The following is a 20,367-nucleotide window of genomic DNA, read 5'->3' as shown; positions in this document are numbered from 1 at the left end:
AAACATAAATGGCGGGTTGAGTTATGGCAAAGGCAGGCAAGAGTGCAGTGGTGGAGGTGTTGTTTTTGGCTGGCTTTCTCTGGAGTGGCCATGATTCTCTGTTCTATGGGAATCCATAAACAGACCCAGAGAGGGCAACTGGGGCCATAAAGCACGCTGGGCTGCCACAACGCTGCTCAGGCAAAAGGGGGCAGGCCTGGGCCTATACCTCCTCTTCTTTGCTTGCACACACACACACACACACACATGCGCTCTGAGCGACCTTTAACAACCTTTTTTCATAGTGCTATACTGTGATTTTGTAGAATTTACGGTGCTTTGGTACATTTTGGAAACTAAAAACTAATTCACCCGCAAAATAACAACCTCTCAAATGAGCTTTTCCAAACATCACACTGCTATCTTTACTCCAGCAGACATAGCATCAAATACCGTGTGGAGAAATGAAAGCAGCAGATGTAAAGCTGCCGTGTTAATTTTAATACTGTGGGTCATTAAACATCATGTGGGTCTTGCCCTTTGCCCTGCTCAGACAATATAACGGCACTTCCTTTAATATGTTTACAGTACTGGATCCAACGTGCCGTCATTGTTTCCCCCCCTGTGTTGTTTCTGTTTAGCAGTACATGCCATTGGATGGGTGCTCTGTCCCATTGATTGTGACATAAAGACTCTGTAAGCTTACAGATGATGATAATTTATTGACTCTAATTCACAAAGTCCACTCACACACATGCACACACACACATGCACAAAAGAAGTCTCTTTCCCTGTATGCATCGATCAATTACAAGGCTCTAGCCCACACGCCTCTGACAATTTTACTGCATGTTATGTACAGCATGTCAAGCCATGGCGTTTCAAACGGTTGTACTCATTCCTGTATAATTAATATAAATTACCTCGCCGCTTTTTATGATAGTGCAACTGTAATTAGCGGATGAAACCAAGCCACTGAGCTGCCGATGGTGCTGCAGGGCTATATAGATGAAAAGCGAGAGTCCGGACAGGCACCTTGGGTGGAATGTGTTTTAACCCTCTCTCTTCCCTGCAGTGCCCTCGCTGGGATTTTATCTAATTACATTTACTGCTGTCTATTTCTGCTAACCTCGTCCTCTTTAACCTTCACCCCCCCACACCCCCCCACCTTTTACTGAAACCACACACTGAGGCATGAGCTGTGCTCATTACACCAGCAAACCGATGCGATAACAGTAAACTGGCGCCATAATGGAGTCCATTTATAATAATTACCTTTCCCTTTGTTACTGCGCTTTGCCCTGTAAAGCACTTGGCAGGTAGCATCATCAAAGACGCCATTCGTGCCATCTATGCAGCCACGAAGAGCCACAGATGGAAGGGTAGACACATACTGGAGCAAAGCCAAGAAGTCTGCAGGTCAGAGCCAATAACAGTTTCATTGACTGTGCTACTCTGTGTTATGTGAAAACAACCCCCGTGCACGATGCATCCGGGCACAAACACGCTTCTGTATCATCTGCTTTCACACAACGCACAGCATACAGAGGGATGGTTTCTCCTCTTGACCTCCTCAACTGAGCTAAGTAACTGAACTTCTGTCATGCAAACATGCACACAGAGATGATTTCAAATGCAGCCGTATCACAATACATTGAGCCCGCATTCTAATTACAAGCCCATTTTCTCACAACATTTAACTGACTGTACGCCAAATAAAATTTCCCACTGGGGGAAAAATAAGAGTGCAACCCTCTTAATTGACCTTCGCATTCCATCATTACCGCAAATGCGTATGATCCTTTCAACAAACTCCTCGAGGCCACACACATCTCTGCAGTGTCTGAAGTCTGAGCCAAGATACTTCAATCTAGAGCAGGTACTGAAAAGACAGCCTTCTTACTTACGCATATTTGAGAAAAGTTTAATGACACTTTACTGTGGTCAAAATACACATCACAGCATGTCAAGAGCTGCAGCAGGGTCTGTGATTGTGAGGACAAAGAGGGAGGAGACGTGAGCTGTGACAAGACCTGCTACCGAATGTGGTTCGAATTAGAGATGGCTGAACAGTTTTGGGTTTTTTTTGCACGGCCAGTTGATATGATAACCAAATAATTCCTTTTAGTGATCAGGACTGGAACATATGGGGATACCTGGCTGGAAGAATGCAGATAGATCATTTCCACTCCTGTAATATGCATTAGGTACCGCTGTGATGTACTGCCTCTTCTCACATCCATTCCTCTCTGGAGGGTATCCCTCATTTGCATTCAAATGAGCACATGAGGTAAGTGCGCGATGGCGGGGGTGCACACGTGGAAGCGCACGATTCATGATGCACGCAGCGGCTCTCCGCAGCCAAGAGATGAATCAAAAATGCCTTCACAAAACTCATCATGTCACAGTACACAGTGGCACTGGAGCTCCAGATCATAGCCGCATGAATGAGTCTCCTCGCCTCTCCGCTTTCTCCCAGACAGCGTTTACGTTCCTCAGCCTTGCACTTTGTTGCCAACACCAGGAGATGGAGCCCTAACACTTGTGTACGTGTCTCTTGCTGAGGTCTTGAAGAACAAAGAGCACGCAACGCCAGCTTTAAAACAAGGAAACCCTATCTCTTGAAAAGCCGGCACACGGAAGGTAGAGTTAAACATAACTCAGCTGTTCACATGCCAGTGTCAACAAACATTTATTAAACGTATCTGATGACGGAAGACCCCCAGACAAAATGAATGCAAAACATACGTTTGAAATCAGTCGCATAACAGTACAAGATTTTTTTTTACAATATCTATCTATGTAAATTAAACAGAAGAGTGACTGTATTGTTTCTACAGTAATATGGAGAAGTTTAAAGAGACATGTGGAATGTTGTCACAGGGCTTATCAATGTATTAGGTCTGTACTTTAATAAGACTCCGTTTCCTTGATGAAAACAGCCAAAGGGGGAAAAAACAGGCCAGCCGTTACTGGAATGTACATCACATCTTATGTTGATAATGCCATACAACGCAAGCCTGTGCAAATACAAGACAAGAGGAAAATGTAAAATTAAACCAGTCCTGGGAGTGTGGCGGGATCAGCCATCGCTGCTCCCCACAGCTTTGATTTAAGGAGTGGAAAACAGAGGAAAACAAGTATGAGGATCAGTGCAGTGAAGTCTGGGCTGAACAGCGGCTCACTGGTAGACTCGTGGAGGCGTGGCTCTATCGCAGGAGCGACCACTTGATCTGTTCTTTGGCAGACTGGAGCACCTGCAGAAGGAAAAGGGTTTAGACCAATCAAATCGCTCCAACAATAGAGAATTTGATCAGAGATAAATCTTTAGGGGGAATAATATATACAATTAAGTGGAAAAAGAAAAGGAAAGAGTTAAGAGGCTAAAAGTAACGGCAATAATTTATTGTATTATTTTTTTTTTAAAGTTGCATATAATTACTATAAGTATTGAACAAATAAATGATGAACAGGTGATATAAATGAAGAGAAATATGCAAGACCTAATTAATCATCTTAATTCATTGAATGAAAGTCGAATCATAACCATAAAGCACAGGGACTGGGCACAGCCATTAATCATGGCCAGAGGAGAGATGGTGATGGCCAGTCTCAAGCCTCTTAAATGACAACATTAATCAAGAAGAGCTCACTCTCACACTCGCACACAGGCGCGCAGGCTCACGTAAAAGAACTAAAAGCCAGGAACCACCGTTGGCTACCTACCACCTCACCATCGAACAATTAGTAATCATGTACACTGCCGGGCATGTTAGACAACGCAAAATATAACAACCTAGAGGCAAGTGACAAACTAGGACTAGAGGAGAATGACGCAACAACAATGCCCTTGTGTTCACAGGTTCTTAAGTAATAAGCTTTAACAGTCAATAAACTAATGGATCGTCTAAACTTTATAGCAGAGAGACGATAAAGGTATGAATGTTTTTCCTCACCTGGGTGACTGTCTGTTCTGTCAAAGGCACATCATCACCCTGCAGGAACAAGCACATTATATTTACAGCGGGCACGACCAACATCAAACTTTGAAGAATATTTTCGGAGAGGACAGGAGCTTACTCTAAGAGCCACGCGATGCACAACTTGCTGAGGGTCACTCTCTAATATCACCCTGCAGGAGATGCAAAGAGACACTTAATTAGTAATCAATGAGAGTGAGAAAGAAAAAAACTCTAGTAAGATAATTCAGCACCACAGGTTTCAAGCCACTCAGTTCTTAACTCACCCTCCATCTACAATTTCATCCACAGCCAAGAAGAGCCCCTCCATATTCTCCAGCAGAGCCCTCCTCTCGACATTTTTTCTACAGGTAAAAATATACACATCAAACTTCATTTTCAAGAGATCAGAAAAAGGTTTGTTGGGAATTTGTTTTACAATCAAAACGTACCTCAACATCTGACTGAGCGAGTCAAAGAGGCAGTTCAGAACTGCCATAAGCATGAGCTGGTGAAAATAAAAAGAACACGTTAGAATCAGTCCAGGCGTTTGAAAAAAAGATAATCACTATATAAAGCATGTTCATTTTCTTGTGTGCACAATTTCTTTGTCGGTTTCTCTTTCAACCGACAAAGCCCGGCTATGACGAAAGGACAAATATAGACTATTAATAACAAAACGGCTATTTAAAAAAAGATTTATGTTCAGAATACTGAATTTTGGTTTACTTTTTGTATCCACAGTTCAACAGTCACATGCACTGTGTGGTAGTGAGGACTCTTAACCCAAATAATCTGAATGAATTTGCTGAATAACTAAAAGCCAAATAACAAATTTATTTTCTTTTTAAAGGGAATATTCACCCCTAACGGATTTATTGTCTAAATTAATACAATCACCCAACTGAAGGGGAAAACAAAGATACAGAAGGGCAAATTAAATTAGAAAGTTTAAATTTAAATAGTTCAACGTGCAGCAAAAGTTTCACGTTGTGGGAAAAAACAAAAAGTTGGACTATATAGTTAACAATGAAAAAATAAGACTGTTAAGAGAAATGCTGAATAGTTGTTCATCGGAGCCATTGCTGCCGGCTATGATTTACACCTCTATGCTTTTTGTTTGCTTTTGCTCATCAGTAAATACTTGAATGACAATAGCTGCTTAATAAGGGTTTGTTGCAAAATCCTTAAATAAATGAATTAATCTTACCTCATTTTCATGTGAACTCCCAATCACATAAAAGAAGAGGTCTATGTTGCTCTTGTAGACCACAGTGAGACCCTCGAGTAACGCTATCTCACCTACGGGGACACGAAAAACCAAGCATGCGTGTTTTTAGAGATATACTGAGAGATACTGAAGCATATTAAAGTGTCTTCAATATGACAAACACTACTTACTGTCTGTCCTGTGTGTTTTGTTGAATATGTTCTTCTCAAACGCCTTCTGCTCCTTCACTGTCGGGTATGTGTCGTCATAATACTGCAGAGAAATTTAAATTAAACAAGATATATTTTAATCTGCAAATCTTAAACCCATATCGTACTTCAACTACCTTAAATATTTTATTATACTATAAGGCTGTTGATATTTTTATTTTACTTTTTTTTGCAAATAAATACCATAAAAATAAGAAACTAACAATGAGTTTCCAACTTCCCCAACCGATCTGTGACACGCAGCCCGAGGCAAAGTTGTTTATGCTGAAAAGGGAAATCTACAAGAAACTTCTCATTAATATATGGTTTTATTATTTTTAAAGGCTTAATAATTTCCTAATATAATTTATTTATCAAATCATATTCAATGAGGAACAATTGGTGCATTTAAAATGGGCCTATTTGCAGTCATAGATTTAATGAACTAGGGACAGGGGGTATGTGGGGATTACAAAGACCAACTTAATATTAATACATTTAAGTTTCACCAAGTGGTTTTATGTGTAACTTTTTAGATTGACAGAAGTTGATCAACAACAAAATAAATTAGTTGTTAATTTAGTTTTTTTTCATGAAGTCACAAAGTCAAATATAGACTTATTATTTAAGATAACGCAGTTTAACTTGAACCAAGAAGATCCGCCAGGAAACAGTGAAAAGCTGTTTACCCAGAGAGTTTAACTGTCCTGTGTGAATACCAAACTCGTACCTTAGCATAAAGCCTGTCTCCATCGTTGTCCAGAATCAGAACTGCTTTGACGGTGTACAAGGATGGTTCCTGTAAAAGAAACATTAAGCAATGGACTTAATTAATGATTGTAACTCTTTTAAGTTAAAAAAAGCCTTTAAACTAAACATATGTCATGTCATAGTCAAAAACTGTCAGCGAGCCATTGAGATGCTAACGTGGTTCGTAATCCGGCAGTAGTTTAAAGCTGATCTAAGGAGTATTTTAAAAATGGTACAATGATAATTCGCTAAATTGTAAGGAAGACGTGACACTTCCACATCACCAACAAACGCATAGACGAGGCTAACTTCAGGGAGGCTAGCTGGTTAGCCAACACAGCCTGTCCGTTTACGCTAGTTAGCTCCGTGTCAAGTTAACTCTTTAGCTTGCTAAGTAGACATATTTTACCACGTCTCATGGAGCCAGATCTCAAGAAACAAATTAAATCTTGTATGGCATTATACTGGGATGAATGAATATAAGCGCTAACATTACCAGTATGGGAGAATCCATCTTCTCTCTTGTTAGCAAACCAGCTACCAGGCTAGCAGCGGCCTACGTAATACGTACAGTGAATGAGGCTCTTTCCTATTGGTTGGCGCAGTGCATGCGTTGTGCGTGGAGGGCAAAGATCACAACAGTCACAGAATTACATTGCATTACATTATGGTTGAACATGCAATACATTCAGACTATACAGCGTCTGTAACAAACATGTTCATCTGTTGCAATGTTGTTATTGCTCTGAAGTTAGGTTAAATATGTTCTCTGTGAACTACTATGCCATAGATATATGAATACATGTTTTATTTTTTTTTTTTAAATAAAAGTAACTGTAATTAATCTGTAATTCAAACATATAGTTCCCACATGATGACGCTTATATTGACCCATTTTAATCACGTAGTCCTACCTGGAGGTTCAGTTTATAGTTCAAGTACAGTGAATACAGTTAAACCTAATGGCCATCCCAACATGTAATTCCCCTTTAATGTGGGTTATCTATTTTAAACATGCATCTATATATATATAGAGGCCTACCAGGGGGTTTATTTTAGAGTTTAAATCCCTACTATGAATAACATAGCTAAACTTAATGGCACATTAGGATTTCAGTGACATAAGGTGGTTGCTTTTTGTGTATGTGTGTGTGTGTGTGTAGGACCGCATAGTAACGAGAAATCTCTCGTTTTACAAGCCATTTTAGCTTGCTCGCACTCATCAGCATCTTTTTTCAGGATCCTCCTACATTTAACCAACCCCAATTATCTTAGTTCCCACTTCTGGGAAACATTTGGAAACCCAGACTGATGGGGATTTCCCTCTATCTCACTCCATAAATTACATCATTGTTTGGCCATACTGTAAGATATTTTTGAGGCTTGAGTTTCAAATAATTCTGGAAAGCAAATAGTGCGCTGCTTTTATTTAACAGCAGAACATGTAGGGTAAAGGGAGACTATTTTGACGTGCTTCCATAACACCACTGCGGGTAACCATGAAATGTTGCAATACTGCACAATGGTGACACAATTCAGCCGCTAAGATTTCAAAATTGCCTTGACTGGAGAGGAAACGACAGTGTGCTGCCTTGAACTAGCTCATACCCGAAGGTTAAAAGATGTCACTGTAACGCCGCTCCACTGTAGAAGTCAAACGTGTTCATATGTGTTTTTTCAATAGCATCATAGCGAGGATGATGACTGGCCGAGCGAAAGTTGAATGACGAATCAACATACTGTACATGAGGAGTTAACAAATACATAAAAAGTTTATAATGGATGCTGGTGCATAGTTACTTTTAAAAAAAGAACCGTGCAAATGATATATTTCAAATAAGCTGTATAAAAATGTAAGCAGCTACATCTTATAGGTGAAGACGTTAAGGAGGAAACTGAATGGAGAACAGACAGGCCTGTATATTAACCATATATAGGCCTGTATTTTGCTTGCGATTATATAGTAGAAATTAATAAAAGAGGATTACTTAGAATTGAAGTATTGTGCTAGTATGGGCTGCTCCCCTCTGCCCGGCGTATGCCAGCAACCACAGCAGTTAGCAGTTCCCTTCCTACGAATGTAGTGCTCCTTTTATCAGCGTAAAGCAGAGCTTCCGCCAACCAACATCCTCCTTTCCCTCCCTGCGTCTGTATTTACCATCCAGCCTTGACATTCACTCTTATGAACTCATGGGCCTAATCGCACATATATGATTATTTACACCAACCCCTCCACAGCCTCTTAAGCAAGAAACAACAACAACTTGGAGTACACCTGTATGAAATTCTTTTTTGTAGTCTTCTCTTCCGCTGCCTCTCTACACATAATCTCAAGGTATAGCTACAAAAACTGAGGGTTGGATAAAAAGCGCGAGAAAATAATTAAGACACGCAACACTGCGGTTGCAAAACATAATCTGAACATCTCGAGATAAGCACTTGCCTTATTGAGACATTCAGAAGAATGATGCTGCATGTTCAGGTTCCTCATTTCTCTTTTTCAGGTCATGGTAATCTGTGATCATCATGACAACAATGGAAACGTTACCACTGAATCCTCTGAGTGAATCTCCTGAGTGCAGGAAAGATTATTAGGTGTTCAGTTCATTTAATCTTTAATAATGCCTGTCTTTAGAACGCATTCGTTTGAGTACTATTCTGCAAATTGCAATAACTATATCGCATAACTGTAGCATTTTCATGCACCCTTTATCTGCAGAGTTGATCTTATTATATATTGATTAAATGTTAAATGTTAACAGTGGAAAAATAAGTAATAAGTCTCATTTTTACATTCACCCTGGTTAATAATTAATGTAAGAAAAAAGTACTTCATCTCCCCTCTCTATTTTTTTTTTTTCCTTTCCCAGAAGCAGACTCCAAAAATATTCCCTTTTTTGATACCACAACCCAATGCACACACTCATTTTGTTTGGTTGCGAGGTGGTTTTTCCACTCATCTCTGATACAGCTTTCTGGATGCAAAAACAAAACCAAAGATGCCGCAACTCCCCCATATTTAATGAACAAAGTAAATGCCATGGATACACCATTACACGGAAGGAAGCAAAGAACAAGAGGCAAATATGTTTCACCATTCATTTCAGATTAGATTGAACGCTCCCTTGTAAAAAACTTCAGTGGTCACTGGGAGAGCTTAAACCTAAGTGAGTCGACTGTGGGCAGTTTCCAGCAAACGTGTCCGGTGTGTTTTTGAAGCCGAGCTGTACGGTAGAGAAGTGCACAATAAGTAAACTCTGACAGCTCTGAGAGTTTCAGGCGGGCATGGAAAGCAGAGATGTCAAAGACTAATTGGAGCAAACAAACACAAACAGGGAATGTGGGCGTTGACCTGGGAACTGTGTCCAGATTCAAAACCACTGTGGTCGCAGTAATAACAGGGTGCTCTTTGGCATGCCGTGGCAGTGGTTGAGTCAGGGGCTGGGTGCTAGGAACTTGGGTTGGGAAGTCCCTTCTTTGATTCCTGGTAGACATTCACCTTTCTTGACTTTGTCAGCCACCTACTTTTTCCATCTTAGAACAATGACAAAAAAAAAAAAAACCCAGTGTGATTTATACCTCGGCGGGATGTGATGTTGTAGTGGGTCAGACAAAACCTTCCATGTTCTCACGGTATTTAAATGTGCAGTGTACGGTGAAAGTACTGTATTTACCATAGCGCTAAGAGTGTACATTTATTTCAAAATATATTCTAGCTAGTGTCAGACATTGTATTCTTTGACAAATTAAACTCCAAACACGAGTGTGATCTACTCCTATAAGGGTGCATGTAAATGCCTTTTCCCCCAAGCCTTTAGCTACTACAGCTGTCAAAATAAGACCAGCAAAGATCAACTATAGATCACCTTATCACATACACTTATTATATATATTATACGTGTGTGTTTCTTTTAACTATCTCATTAGCTAACTCAGCGGTGTCAAAGTTAATGCACCGAGTGCAATTCGAAGACAGAAGAGACATCTGTTTTCAGCTTTGAATTTCAGAGAAATTTGAATACACCACTTATTTGAATACACCGCTTGCATTTGTTGCACAACATGTGAATGACTGCATATTTTTTCCTCTCCCTTAAATGCAGGCAGTTCTACAAACGTGCATTTGCTAATTTGATATACAGTATACACAGTATATATGCAAGGCCTTAACACATATGTTAAAGAATCTGAGTTGACTGATGCCTATTTCAGTATGTCCACGTAAAAAATGAAATCTATCCATTATGTTTAACACAATGTACACAGCAGGGGGGGGGGGGGGGGGGGGGGGGTCTGTTGCAAAGAATGAAAGGTCTTGAATATTTCATGTGATCCAGATTAGTCCTAAAATCATCATTATCACCGTGAGGCAGACTGTTATCTATTACAGGACCAGATAATGGATACGTATTACTCCATAAAACAATAAATACACAGCGTCTCTATTATAAGCAATTGTGTGAAAGTTGTTGCACAATGAGGCAGTTCTACATAACACATGCCCATTGTGAGTTCACTGTTCACAGTGCTTCAGATGAGGGCAATGAGGGGATTTTTTGTTAAGGATTTTAATGGTCACTTGCTATGTAAGACACGCTCCCCTCCATTCTCCCCCTGCTCCTCTCTCTCCCTTGGCAGTTGCTCTGCCAGATAGAGGAACAATGTAGTCTTTCTTACCTGTCGGAGGGTGTACATTCCATCTCTGCTAAACTAAGTCTCAATCCTGCCTCCAAACCACCCCTGCTTGAACAGGGCCCTCACTGCAACGCCGGCTCAGACTCCAGGTGCTCCACATCACACTCCTCACACCATTCGTTTGGGAGGATTTTGAAAGGACACCGTTCTTGTACGGTTTGGCCGGGAAAGAGACAACCATACGGCTAGTTTTCACTCACTTTTAGTCATTTTGAATCTGATCCTTTCATGTGTATTGTCATTACATAATTAGACTCAAACTTGGCTGCAGCTTTTCTGGATTTGTAAACATCTACCTACTTTAGTGTGGACTGACAGAATGATTGCCGTGGTGCATGCCAGACTGTTGGTTTGTGGTTTGTCATGTGGGCAAAGGGGAAATTTGGAGGTTGGGGTGCAAGTGTGCTATTAAGGATACAAGAGTGCAAAAAATTGTGGTGTGGGTGCTTTACAGGAAGATTGCGTTTGTCTGTACAGGGCCATCCCATTTATGCCGGTGGGCTGTATGTGTAGCTGAACAGAGAGAGACACACACAGTTGAGGAGGTAGAGCAAGAGGCCTCATGTGTTTTACTTCTTGTGATCTCTTAAAAGTAACAGCACGCAGTATTTTTCTTGTTCTCAAGTCCAGGATTGTGATTCACATCTGAGTTTTTTTTTTTTTTTTTTTTTTTTTTTTCCTTTATTCACCACTTGTTGAAGACGCAGAGAATGTGGCACAGGTATGTTCATTCACACTGATTTGTCTTATATTCCAGAGCTATGCCGAGAGGAATCTGTGTTGATTTAAGTGTTTGTTAAACCACATAAAGACATTACACGTCATCATATATCACAGTGAAGCTGTTCAACAGTGTGATTATACGGCTGATGAAAGTTTTATTCATTTAAATTGTAAGAAGTGCACTTAAAGTAACAGATATTCATTTAACAAATGGATAATTTACATTTTATTTATTTAAAATACGTTTATCAGTTTCCCTCACAGTGAATAGAGTTCTTACTTTAAATGAATCAACGCAGCAACAGAATATAATTGTTATAATATCATGTTTTAGAACATTACGCAAACTGCTGAAATAATAATATTACTGTACTGTACTACTATACTGAATGTAATATTTTTTAGAGTTTTTTAAAAAGCTTGATCAGATTTGTAAATAAAAGCTTTGGTTATTGATAACTCCATCACCGAGTAGAAAGATTAAGTAGAAACAAATGCCTGCATTATACTGCGATATACCACACTCTTTCAGATAAAAGCAGTTCTAATTGATTCGGACCATTAATTCATGCCTCACTCAAAGATATAAAGTGTATAAGATATCATCTGTGGCACTACACTGCCGTTTGTTACAACAGTCTAATTGTTTAATTTCAAATAATTACTCCCCGACTCTGAGTACAGGCCGTGTCACGACCACAGAGTGCCTTCTGTGTTATTGTCAGTGGAATAGCCTGAGGATGCCGCTCAATGACGTCACTTTTAGCTTTTATTGATGGAAAGACTCCTGATGGAAAAAAAAAAAAAAAATATATATATATATATATATATATATATTATAACATGTAAGGATGCCATGTAAATTATAACAATGTTCTTTTCATTGAAAGGCTAAAAAAGGACAATTATGATATTTGTTGCCAAGAAAAACAACTGTTTAAACTCATCCATAACTGTGTATAGGAGTATTCCTACAGTTTAATTAGTATTTTTCAGATCTTTAATAGGGACCATACGTATACGCAGATACTCATCATTAGGCTACATGAAGAGAAATCATACACCAGATGTATGCTGCGGCTTCAGATAGACACGCTAGCATATGCAATGTCTGGCCATTAATTCAGATGTAAATCACGAGACAGACAATTTGCTAAAAGTGATTAGATAACACAGACTGTGTGCATGTCAGTGTGTGTTTGTATGCACTGACATCTGTATACGCAGTGGTTGATCAGTGGATCTGTGTTTTTAATTCAGCTGAAGTAATGCACTGTACTAAAAACAAAGCTTCTGAAATACAAGCAGAACAGGGTATAACTACCGTACAGTGCTGTCTAGCTTTGTTAAAGGAGCCTAACAAGTACTGCAGATATGTCAGCCATACACCGAAATTTCCAAAGCAGCCATCAGGCCCCAGACTGTTTTAGAGCACGCTGTTTTCCCGCAGATTGTCTTATCAGGGGTTGGCATAGCTGCACCCTAGGACAGCTGATGGGAGGAGTCACATCAACTGAACTGAACCCTTTCAAAAGACATTCATTTAAGTCATTTATTTAGCACCGGCAGGTCTCTAGATATATAGAGAACTATTTGTAGTTGAACACAAGGTGTGACTAAACGGTTCACATACAGAGGATTTTTTTTTTTTATTGTAATTTCTAGTGTGTTATTGACCAGTGGCTGGTCATGGTGGTAATACGATGTCGTTGACTTTTTGCAGCAAAAGCCTGTCCTGAATGTGTTCAACAGCCAACTATGTTCTCCCTCTGAGGAGAGCCTGTGAGGTACGTTTGTCTAAGAGTGGAGGAAACAGAAACTGCTGCTCACAATCAATTATTATTATTATTTTAATGTTTTAATCGACATAATTTGTTCTTCCGATTTAAGGTAGTAGCTTCTCCAGGCAGGCTGTGTGGGGGAGTGTCCATGCCAACTAATTTCCCTGGAGTCAGGTCCCATGGAGTTACTCAGGACACAGAGATGGACGTGGCTTGGCAGGAGTTGATGGCCATCACAGAGTTGCAGGTAACTGTAGCACTGAAATACAGTATTTAACTGCAAAATGTCATTTTACTTATCAGGTCCCAAATTATCTTTATATTATCACAAAAAAAAAAATGTTACTGTTTTTTGTCAAATACATAAAAAAGCACTTTATACATTTTTTTTTAAAAAATGTACACTGTTGCCCTAAAAGTTGGAATCATTTTGTTTTCAGACACATTTCTCTTTTTATTCCTATTTATATGAGGCAAAAAAAAAATTCAGTTCCAACTTCAGTGTATTTAAAACTGAAAGAAGGAAAAATGCGCTTTTCTGACAGTTTTAGCAACCATATTATTTTATTTTTGAAGTTAAAATAAGTCTATACAACAGACAGAAATGTGGAACTACACAGAAAAACAGGAAACAGACCATTAAGATTAGTAGTGTAAACTTAGGCTTTAATTGACTCGCTAAGACTTTTTAAAGTTGTGCGGCAACATTTAACAACCAGCATCTCGTTGCAGCAACAGAGTAGTTCCTACAAAATTCCCATGTGTCTAATATGTTACTGAGAAAAGTGTCCGTATGTTTGCTGAGTACGAAGGCAGAGTGAAAACCCCACGTGACTGCAAAAACATGGTCTATATGGAAGAGGCAGCAGCAAAAGAAAAAAAAAAGAACTTACCTGCGACCTCATCGCAAGAGTCGGTGTATAAAGTGTGCAAAGAGAGATCTGGAGATGCCAGAGTCAGACAAGTGTTGTGGAGAGGTTAAAATTGAGCCACAATTTCCAAAGGGAAAAAAAAAAAAAAAAAAAAAAACATCTTTGGACAAAGCACATTTTAATGAAAAGGACACAATGCGAACTGTTTAGCACTGAGATATCAGTTTTTGTGGCACTAGTGGCACAGGAAACATCACACGTAATGAAAGGAAGAATGCATTTAAACCAAATATGAGCAAATTATGGGTGTAAACGTAAAACTGAATATATGCAGAAAGAAAGACAGGCTTTTTTAATAATTGCGTTTTTGTCTTTGTTGCGTTTGTTAATTACAGAAATTGGCAAAATGTGTGTGCTCAAACTTCCACGTTTATGTCTTTTAATTAATTTCAACATGCACGTACATGCACTAGAATTGCATTGCATTCCACAGGAACGTATATATATATATTTTATTTTTATGTAATGCTTAATATATCGAAAAAAAATGATACACACCCAGGTGATATGGGCAACAATGGTCTATTTGAGTGATAGCAGGATGAAGAGATTGTGAGAGGGGGCATGCTGTGTGTTGCTAGTGGCCCCCTGCACGGCACAATAGCCATCTGTTTCCAAGTGAAACCCGATCACATCTTTGAGAGCCCTTCATAAGCTATGGGTGGCAGGCTGAAGTGGGGGCAAACTCTCCCTCTAGCAAACCAGACACATTGTGAAAAATCCTGTCCCAGAAATGAATTTGATAATTACCGTCAGTCATTTTACTGCCGTTTATGTGACATGGATGTTTGTGCCATCACTCATAGATCATAACGTTTTGTTGCAGGAGTTTGAAGTCCCCAGTGAAAGCTCCTATGAAACAACACAGTACCAAAACATGGAGCCCATGGCCCCTGTGGGAGAGTACGGGATGGCTCAGTCCCATCCGGCGCCTCCTCCTGCTGCTTGTGACCTGAGCACTGCTGACACTTACGATAGATGTTATTCTGACGAGGTGCCTGCCTGTCATCGTCTAGGCGGCAACACGGAGGCAATGTACGGAAACTCTGAATCTCATCTGAGTCAAAGAATGCTGCCCATCTCCTCTCACACACAGCCCTCTCTGATGACTCACAGGGAACAGATGAACATGTCCGGCACCGGTCAAGGTCACAGGAGAACCAGCACCTGCCTCTCTCAGGGTTTAAATCGGCACATGCTGTGGACTACACATGGACAAAGTGCACACGCGCGCTCAGGTGAAGATCTGGAGTCAGACTCTGGTCTGTCTCTGGGTTCCAGTCCACCTCTGGCCTCTCCGGATAATCCCGTTGGTGGAGCACCAGGTTACCAGGGCGTAGATATGGGCATGACATATAGTGATGGTGAACCAGACAACATGACTGAGCATGCCAGAAGGGCACACATGCATTACTCAATGGACTACCAAAATCAAGCTCCCTCATACTTACACTCAGGTCCTCATCCATCTTATTTTTCACCCCAGCCCAGTTTATCTCATACTCAACCGAGCACTCTGACTACTCGGGCAGGGAAACAGCAGGGCCCGGCCGCTCCAAGTAGCCTCTACAATAGTTCTGCAATGTCCAGCAGAGGGAGCTCCCAGCATAACATGTATATAAAACCACAAGGAAGCCTCTCCACCCCTGCTCCACTGAGCAGAGATGAGCGGCGGGCCATAGCTTTGAAAATCCCCTTCCCCATGGATAAGATTATCAATCTTCCTGTGGATGATTTCAATGAGCTCCTCACACAGTACACTCTGACAGACACGCAGCTAGCGCTGGTCAGAGACATTAGACGGAGAGGGAAGAACAAGGTGGCAGCTCAGAACTGCAGGAAGAGGAAGCTCGAGAGCATCATCCACCTTGAAAGAGAACTGAACCAGCTGCAGGCCCAAAGAGAGCACCTGGCACAGGAGAGGCTCGAGTTTCAGCGCAGCTTGACTTTCATCAAATGTCGCCTTACAGACCTCTACACGGAAGTGTTTTCACACTTGCGAGACGAAGCTGGGCAACCGTACTCGATAGATGAATACTCCCTACAACAGACACCTGATGGTAAAATTTATTTGGTACCTCACACAATGCAAAAGGCAGAGCAGTGCTGAAGAATGGTCTCATTTCTACCCAACTGTGCCAACTTAAAAGTTTAACTTGCTGGAAATCACATCTTTAGTTCATGTGGTTGTGCTTTAATCCTCATGTTGAGCTTCCTCTACATGTATTAATGGACACTTTTCATGCTATTTTTTTATTTTAACCCTTTTCAATTGACTGAAACCACACCAGACCGCTTTATAAAAAAATATTTTATTTAAAAAAATAAAGTAAAAAAAATAAAACACTGCACAGCAGCCTCCAGTTGAGATTTTTTAAAAATCCTCAGCACCAACATTGATTGTCCAGCCGACCTGTGGAAAGACAGAACCAGGTTAAATAAAGACAAACTGAAAATGTGATGATGTGCAAGGTTTTGATTATTTGTACCTGACGGAGCGACTGGAATGGAAACCGGAACGGGAGTCTGGGTTTTTGGGAGACCATGTGCGGTTACCTGGAGGGCAGAAACACAATCTGTAAAATACAAATCAACACACACAAAAAAAGATGTTGAGTTCATTTTATTCACAGCATGCAATATGTTGGACCTCCAAGTACATTTAGAGAGGTCAATTTTACGAGTCAACACTGGTGCAAGTCACAAGACTGTTACAGTTATTTCATTACTGGGCTACAAAACTCACTACCAGCTACATGACAAAAGCAAGATATACACCATCAGTAGTTGAGAAGTCTGGTCTTACCTACAGACAGCACCTTAAGCCTTTCGGTAGCTGCTGCCTGCTAGCCTCAGGCTTCTGTTCTCACTCTCCCCTGCTTCAATGATCCTGGCGATGGTTTTGCTACTTCTCTCCCTCAGCTTGCTTCCATGGCTAGCCTCAAAGACTTTGCATGTAAGCTAGCATCCTCCAGATGATCTTTGCAGTTTTCAGGGTAGAGTCTGTACCAAGTGATGGGGTCTTTATGGCGATAGCACCACTCCTCAATCCTCAACCCTCAACCAGTATTGTATACGTATTGAGTCATGGATTATGTAGTGACTAGTGCAGGACTACTCACATCACATAGGCTTTTCCAGACTCATGATGTGAAACATAGCCCTCACCCGCTATGTGCAGCATCTAACAGTGAACCCTCCCTTTCCCGAACCACTCAAGAAGTTAACCAGACTTTAAAAAACTGAAAGATGGTTTATTTGAGCTTCATTTGATGCAGTTACAAATAAAAACCAGATTTTAAGGTCTACATAAAACCTCATTGGAATGCTTGCTTCCCAGAAACACATGTGATAAAAATAATAAAACACAAAAACAAAACGTTTAAATGAAGGCCCTCCATGATTCATCTACTGTACATCTCTTCTTGAAGCAGCTGTAACCTGCCACAACTGTTTGGCTGAGCAGATTTAGGAGGTAAACCTGCAGCTGCCCTGTCACTTCGCTTGCTCTCCTCTCCTTGCTCTCCTCTCCTAAGTACTCAGTCCTGTTGAACAATATGGAACAACATTGTTAACTGTGCACTGGCTTTTTATGACCTGACATCCAGAGTCAATTAATCTGCACTGAATGTGTCCCTGCAACGATAAACTCTGGTTTTGCAATACAAAATGAACAGTCCAGGCATGCCTTCAAGGTCTTACCGCTTCACGTCTTAAAATCGTCCTGGACGGCCATAGCCACCGTTGTTTGAGCCACCGCCATAGCCACCTGCACGCAAGATCAAACATTTAACCGACAATGCAAAGGGCCAGGTTAAATACTTTAATCTGGCGTTTCCATTTTAAGATTCTTACCGAAGTTCCTGCCGCCGCCGCCGCCACCTCCGCCGCCGCCAAAGTTGTTCTTCATTGGGCCAAAGTTAGAGGCCTGGGGGTCGTAGTGGCCCATGTTATTGTAGCTGTTGCCGCCTCCGCCGCCACCTCCACCACAGTTGCCTGCAATCAGACAATTTGCCCAATTTTGTTAACCTCATCTAGAGCACACAGGAGGAAGTTTTAAAGTCGGCCAAAAATCCGTACCATAACCATTGCTGTCGTAGCAGTTTCCTCCATAGCCTCCGCCTCCGCCACCACCACCACCACCCTGGTTGTAGCCTTGGTTATAACCACGGTTGCCGCCATTATTATATCCTCCAGGTCCACCAGGACCACCTCCATAGCCTACAACATAAAGAAACTATGAGTTCCAAAGGTACATAATATACAAACAGAAATACAAGCCTGACAAAATGTAATACTTACCACCATCACCTCCATTGCAGTTGTACGGACCGTCTCCATATCTGCCCCTGCCGCCCTGATTGAAGCCTCTGTCATAATCATATGGCCTCCCACCACCGCCGCCGCTGCGTCCTTTAGAAATAAAGACATCGCACACACAAAGCATTAGCGCTAGAAATGATGTTTAATGTGCCAACATAAACCGCTTATGTTGCACATTGTATCCATGAAATGTGCCTACCTCTCATACCTGCACTCTGCATCTCCTGTTTTGTCAGGGCCTTCCTCACTTCACAGTTGTGGCAGTTGATTGTGTGGTATTTCTGGACTGTGGAGTGAAGGGCAAACATATTTAATATCCCAAACTATGAAGACTCTTAATCTGGCTTCAATGGAAAAAGGAAGAGCCGAGAGCTGTACTCACTGACAATCCTGTCGACTGAATCGTGATCGTCAAATGTGACGAAAGCGAAGCCCCTTTTCTTTCCAGAGGTACGATCCGTCATAATATCGATGACTTCTACTTTGCCAAACTGCTGAAAGTAATCCCGCAGGTGCGACTCCTCTGTGTCCTCCTTGATGCCTCCGACGAAGATCTTTTTCACCGTTACGTGGGCACCTGGTCTGTTCGAGTCCTGCGATCAGAGACATTTATTGTTGTAATTATTCACAAACACCATGTTCAGTTACAAAACTACGGGCTCTGCAGTTCAACATACCTCCCTGGAGACTGCACGTTTGGGCTCGACCACTCTTCCATCAACCTTGTGGGGACGGGCAGACATGGCAGCATCAACTTCCTGTACTGATGAGTATGTTACAAAGCCAAAACCTCTGGACCTCTTGCTGTTGGGGTCCCTCATGACCTGAAGAAAGATGCTCAAATTATTTTCAGCTCTTGCACTTTAAATACTTTACAAAAGGCATAGAAAATATCCTTACACATGCATGAAACCCTACTTACCACACAGTCTGTAAGGCTCCCCCATTGTTCAAAATGAGCCCGCAGGCTTTCATCTGTGGTCTCGAAGCTCAGCCCTCCAATGAACAGCTTGCGGAGCTGCTCCGGCTCACGTGGGACCTGCACAATAGACAAAGAATGTAGCACCCGGGCATTTTCGCTAATGCTTGAAATAAAAACACAGTAGTTGCTAATTTTATAAATGCTATGTGCACAGTAAACCGCTGCGTTGATCCTTCAATAATCCTTCCCTGCGCCGCATTAAAGATCAGGGCAGGGTGGAGGAGGGTGACATCGCCGCCATTAAAGCTAGCAGTCCGATTAGATCAGCTGCAATACCAGTGGCTAGTGGCTAGCTAGCAGCAACTGCACACCACGATTAAACGTTAATATAATGTTTGTGCTCTCTCTGCATTAATACGCGCAACAAACGTTGCATTAAATCCCCGTATTTCATACACAGCTACTCGCACGAACAAAAGGCCACGAGGCCCAGCTGCCATAAGATGGCGGCCTTATTATAATAGGAAGCTACTGCAGCTGCGACAAAAAACGCAGTCTGCTAAGTGCGGCTCCAGCACCTGCGATTAGCGAATACTTGACACACAGCGCATACAAAAAAAAAAAACGAGATAAAAGCCGATGTGAATTTAAATACTCACATCTTTCGACATTTTGCAGGTTATATCCTCGAAGACTCCTTGTGTTCCGACCGGAGAAATGCGATCTGCGTCAGACAAGCGAGCCTGCCCTTCCACAGTACAATAAATAGCGAGGGATACACCTCTTTCATGCGGCGATTGGTCAGCACTTCCCGCTGCAGTCTGTCGTCAGCCACGATTGCATCTTGATTGGACCAGAGTCAATCAATCACCAGCGGCGTCCAA

The 20,367-nt window shown here is 41.3% G+C and overlaps 3 protein-coding genes across 5 annotated transcripts; 1 reads left to right on the top strand and 2 right to left on the bottom strand.

Annotated features, from left to right (window-relative positions):
* Nucleotides 1–2,646: 2,646 nt before the first annotated feature.
* On the bottom strand, nt 2,647–6,860 carry copz1 (COPI coat complex subunit zeta 1). Of its 2 annotated transcripts, XM_084553324.1 has the most exons (9): nt 6,604–6,849; nt 6,088–6,156; nt 5,340–5,421; nt 5,149–5,240; nt 4,391–4,446; nt 4,226–4,303; nt 4,060–4,111; nt 3,936–3,974; nt 2,647–3,236 (listed from the first exon to the last, which is right to left on the bottom strand). In XM_084553324.1, the coding sequence occupies exons 1-9, from the start codon at nt 6,619–6,621 to the stop codon at nt 3,189–3,191; spliced, it is 534 nt and encodes a 177-aa protein (XP_084409450.1). In that variant the 5' UTR covers nt 6,622–6,849; the 3' UTR covers nt 2,647–3,188. The 2 variants fall into 2 exon arrangements, with proteins under 2 accessions (XP_084409450.1, XP_084409449.1); XM_084553323.1 differs by having other exon boundaries at nt 4,226–4,446; nt 6,604–6,860.
* Nucleotides 6,861–12,711: 5,851 nt separating this feature from the next.
* nfe2 (nuclear factor, erythroid 2) lies at nt 12,712–16,699 on the top strand. Its single transcript, XM_084552677.1, has 3 exons — nt 12,712–13,312; nt 13,416–13,553; nt 15,065–16,699. The coding sequence occupies exons 1-3, from the start codon at nt 13,265–13,267 to the stop codon at nt 16,346–16,348; spliced, it is 1,470 nt and encodes a 489-aa protein (XP_084408803.1). The 5' UTR covers nt 12,712–13,264; the 3' UTR covers nt 16,349–16,699.
* LOC311493877 (heterogeneous nuclear ribonucleoprotein A1-like) lies at nt 16,531–20,269 on the bottom strand. 2 transcript variants are annotated; one of them, XR_014699255.1, is made up of 11 exons: nt 20,143–20,269; nt 19,484–19,600; nt 19,239–19,385; nt 18,944–19,154; nt 18,770–18,847; nt 18,541–18,651; nt 18,319–18,459; nt 18,094–18,234; nt 17,941–18,007; nt 16,728–16,794; nt 16,531–16,651 (listed from the first exon to the last, which is right to left on the bottom strand). XR_014699255.1 is itself a non-coding variant. In XM_084552678.1 (10 exons), exons 1-9 carry the CDS (start codon nt 20,152–20,154, stop codon nt 17,952–17,954), a joined length of 1,014 nt encoding a protein of 337 aa, XP_084408804.1. In that variant the 5' UTR covers nt 20,155–20,269; the 3' UTR covers nt 17,472–17,783; nt 17,941–17,951. The 2 variants fall into 2 exon arrangements, 1 of the variants encoding a protein (XP_084408804.1); XM_084552678.1 differs by lacking the exons at nt 16,531–16,651; nt 16,728–16,794 and adding an exon at nt 17,472–17,783.
* Nucleotides 20,270–20,367: the final 98 nt, after the last annotated feature.

This window comes from Chelon labrosus (genome assembly GCF_963514085.1).
Source record: "Chelon labrosus genome assembly, chromosome: 10".
NCBI classification, from domain to species: Eukaryota; Metazoa; Chordata; class Actinopteri; order Mugiliformes; family Mugilidae; genus Chelon; species Chelon labrosus.
Note: the sequence above shows the minus strand (reverse complement) of the source record. Positions and strands in the feature narration are given on the sequence as shown.

Coding starts and splice junctions, on each gene's coding strand:
- copz1 (XM_084553323.1), bottom strand. Junction 3,975..4,059: donor TGCATCGCGTGGCTCTTAGA/GTAAGCTCCTGT, acceptor TTGTTCCTGCAG/GGTGATGATGTGCCTTTGAC. Junction 3,237..3,935: donor CAGAACAGACAGTCACCCAG/GTGAGGAAAAAC, acceptor TTCCTTCTGCAG/GTGCTCCAGTCTGCCAAAGA.
- nfe2 (XM_084552677.1), top strand. CDS start 13,265: ATGTGTTCAACAGCCAACTATGTTCTCCCTCTGAGGAGAGCCTGTGAG. Junction 13,313..13,415: donor CTCTGAGGAGAGCCTGTGAG/GTACGTTTGTCT, acceptor TTCCGATTTAAG/GTAGTAGCTTCTCCAGGCAG. Junction 13,554..15,064: donor TGGCCATCACAGAGTTGCAG/GTAACTGTAGCA, acceptor GTTTTGTTGCAG/GAGTTTGAAGTCCCCAGTGA.
- LOC311493877 (XM_084552678.1), bottom strand. Junction 18,652..18,769: donor ACAGGAGATGCAGAGTGCAG/GTATGAGAGGTA, acceptor TTATTTCTAAAG/GACGCAGCGGCGGCGGTGGT. Junction 18,008..18,093: donor CGGCGGCGGCAGGAACTTCG/GTAAGAATCTTA, acceptor TCTTGCGTGCAG/GTGGCTATGGCGGTGGCTCA.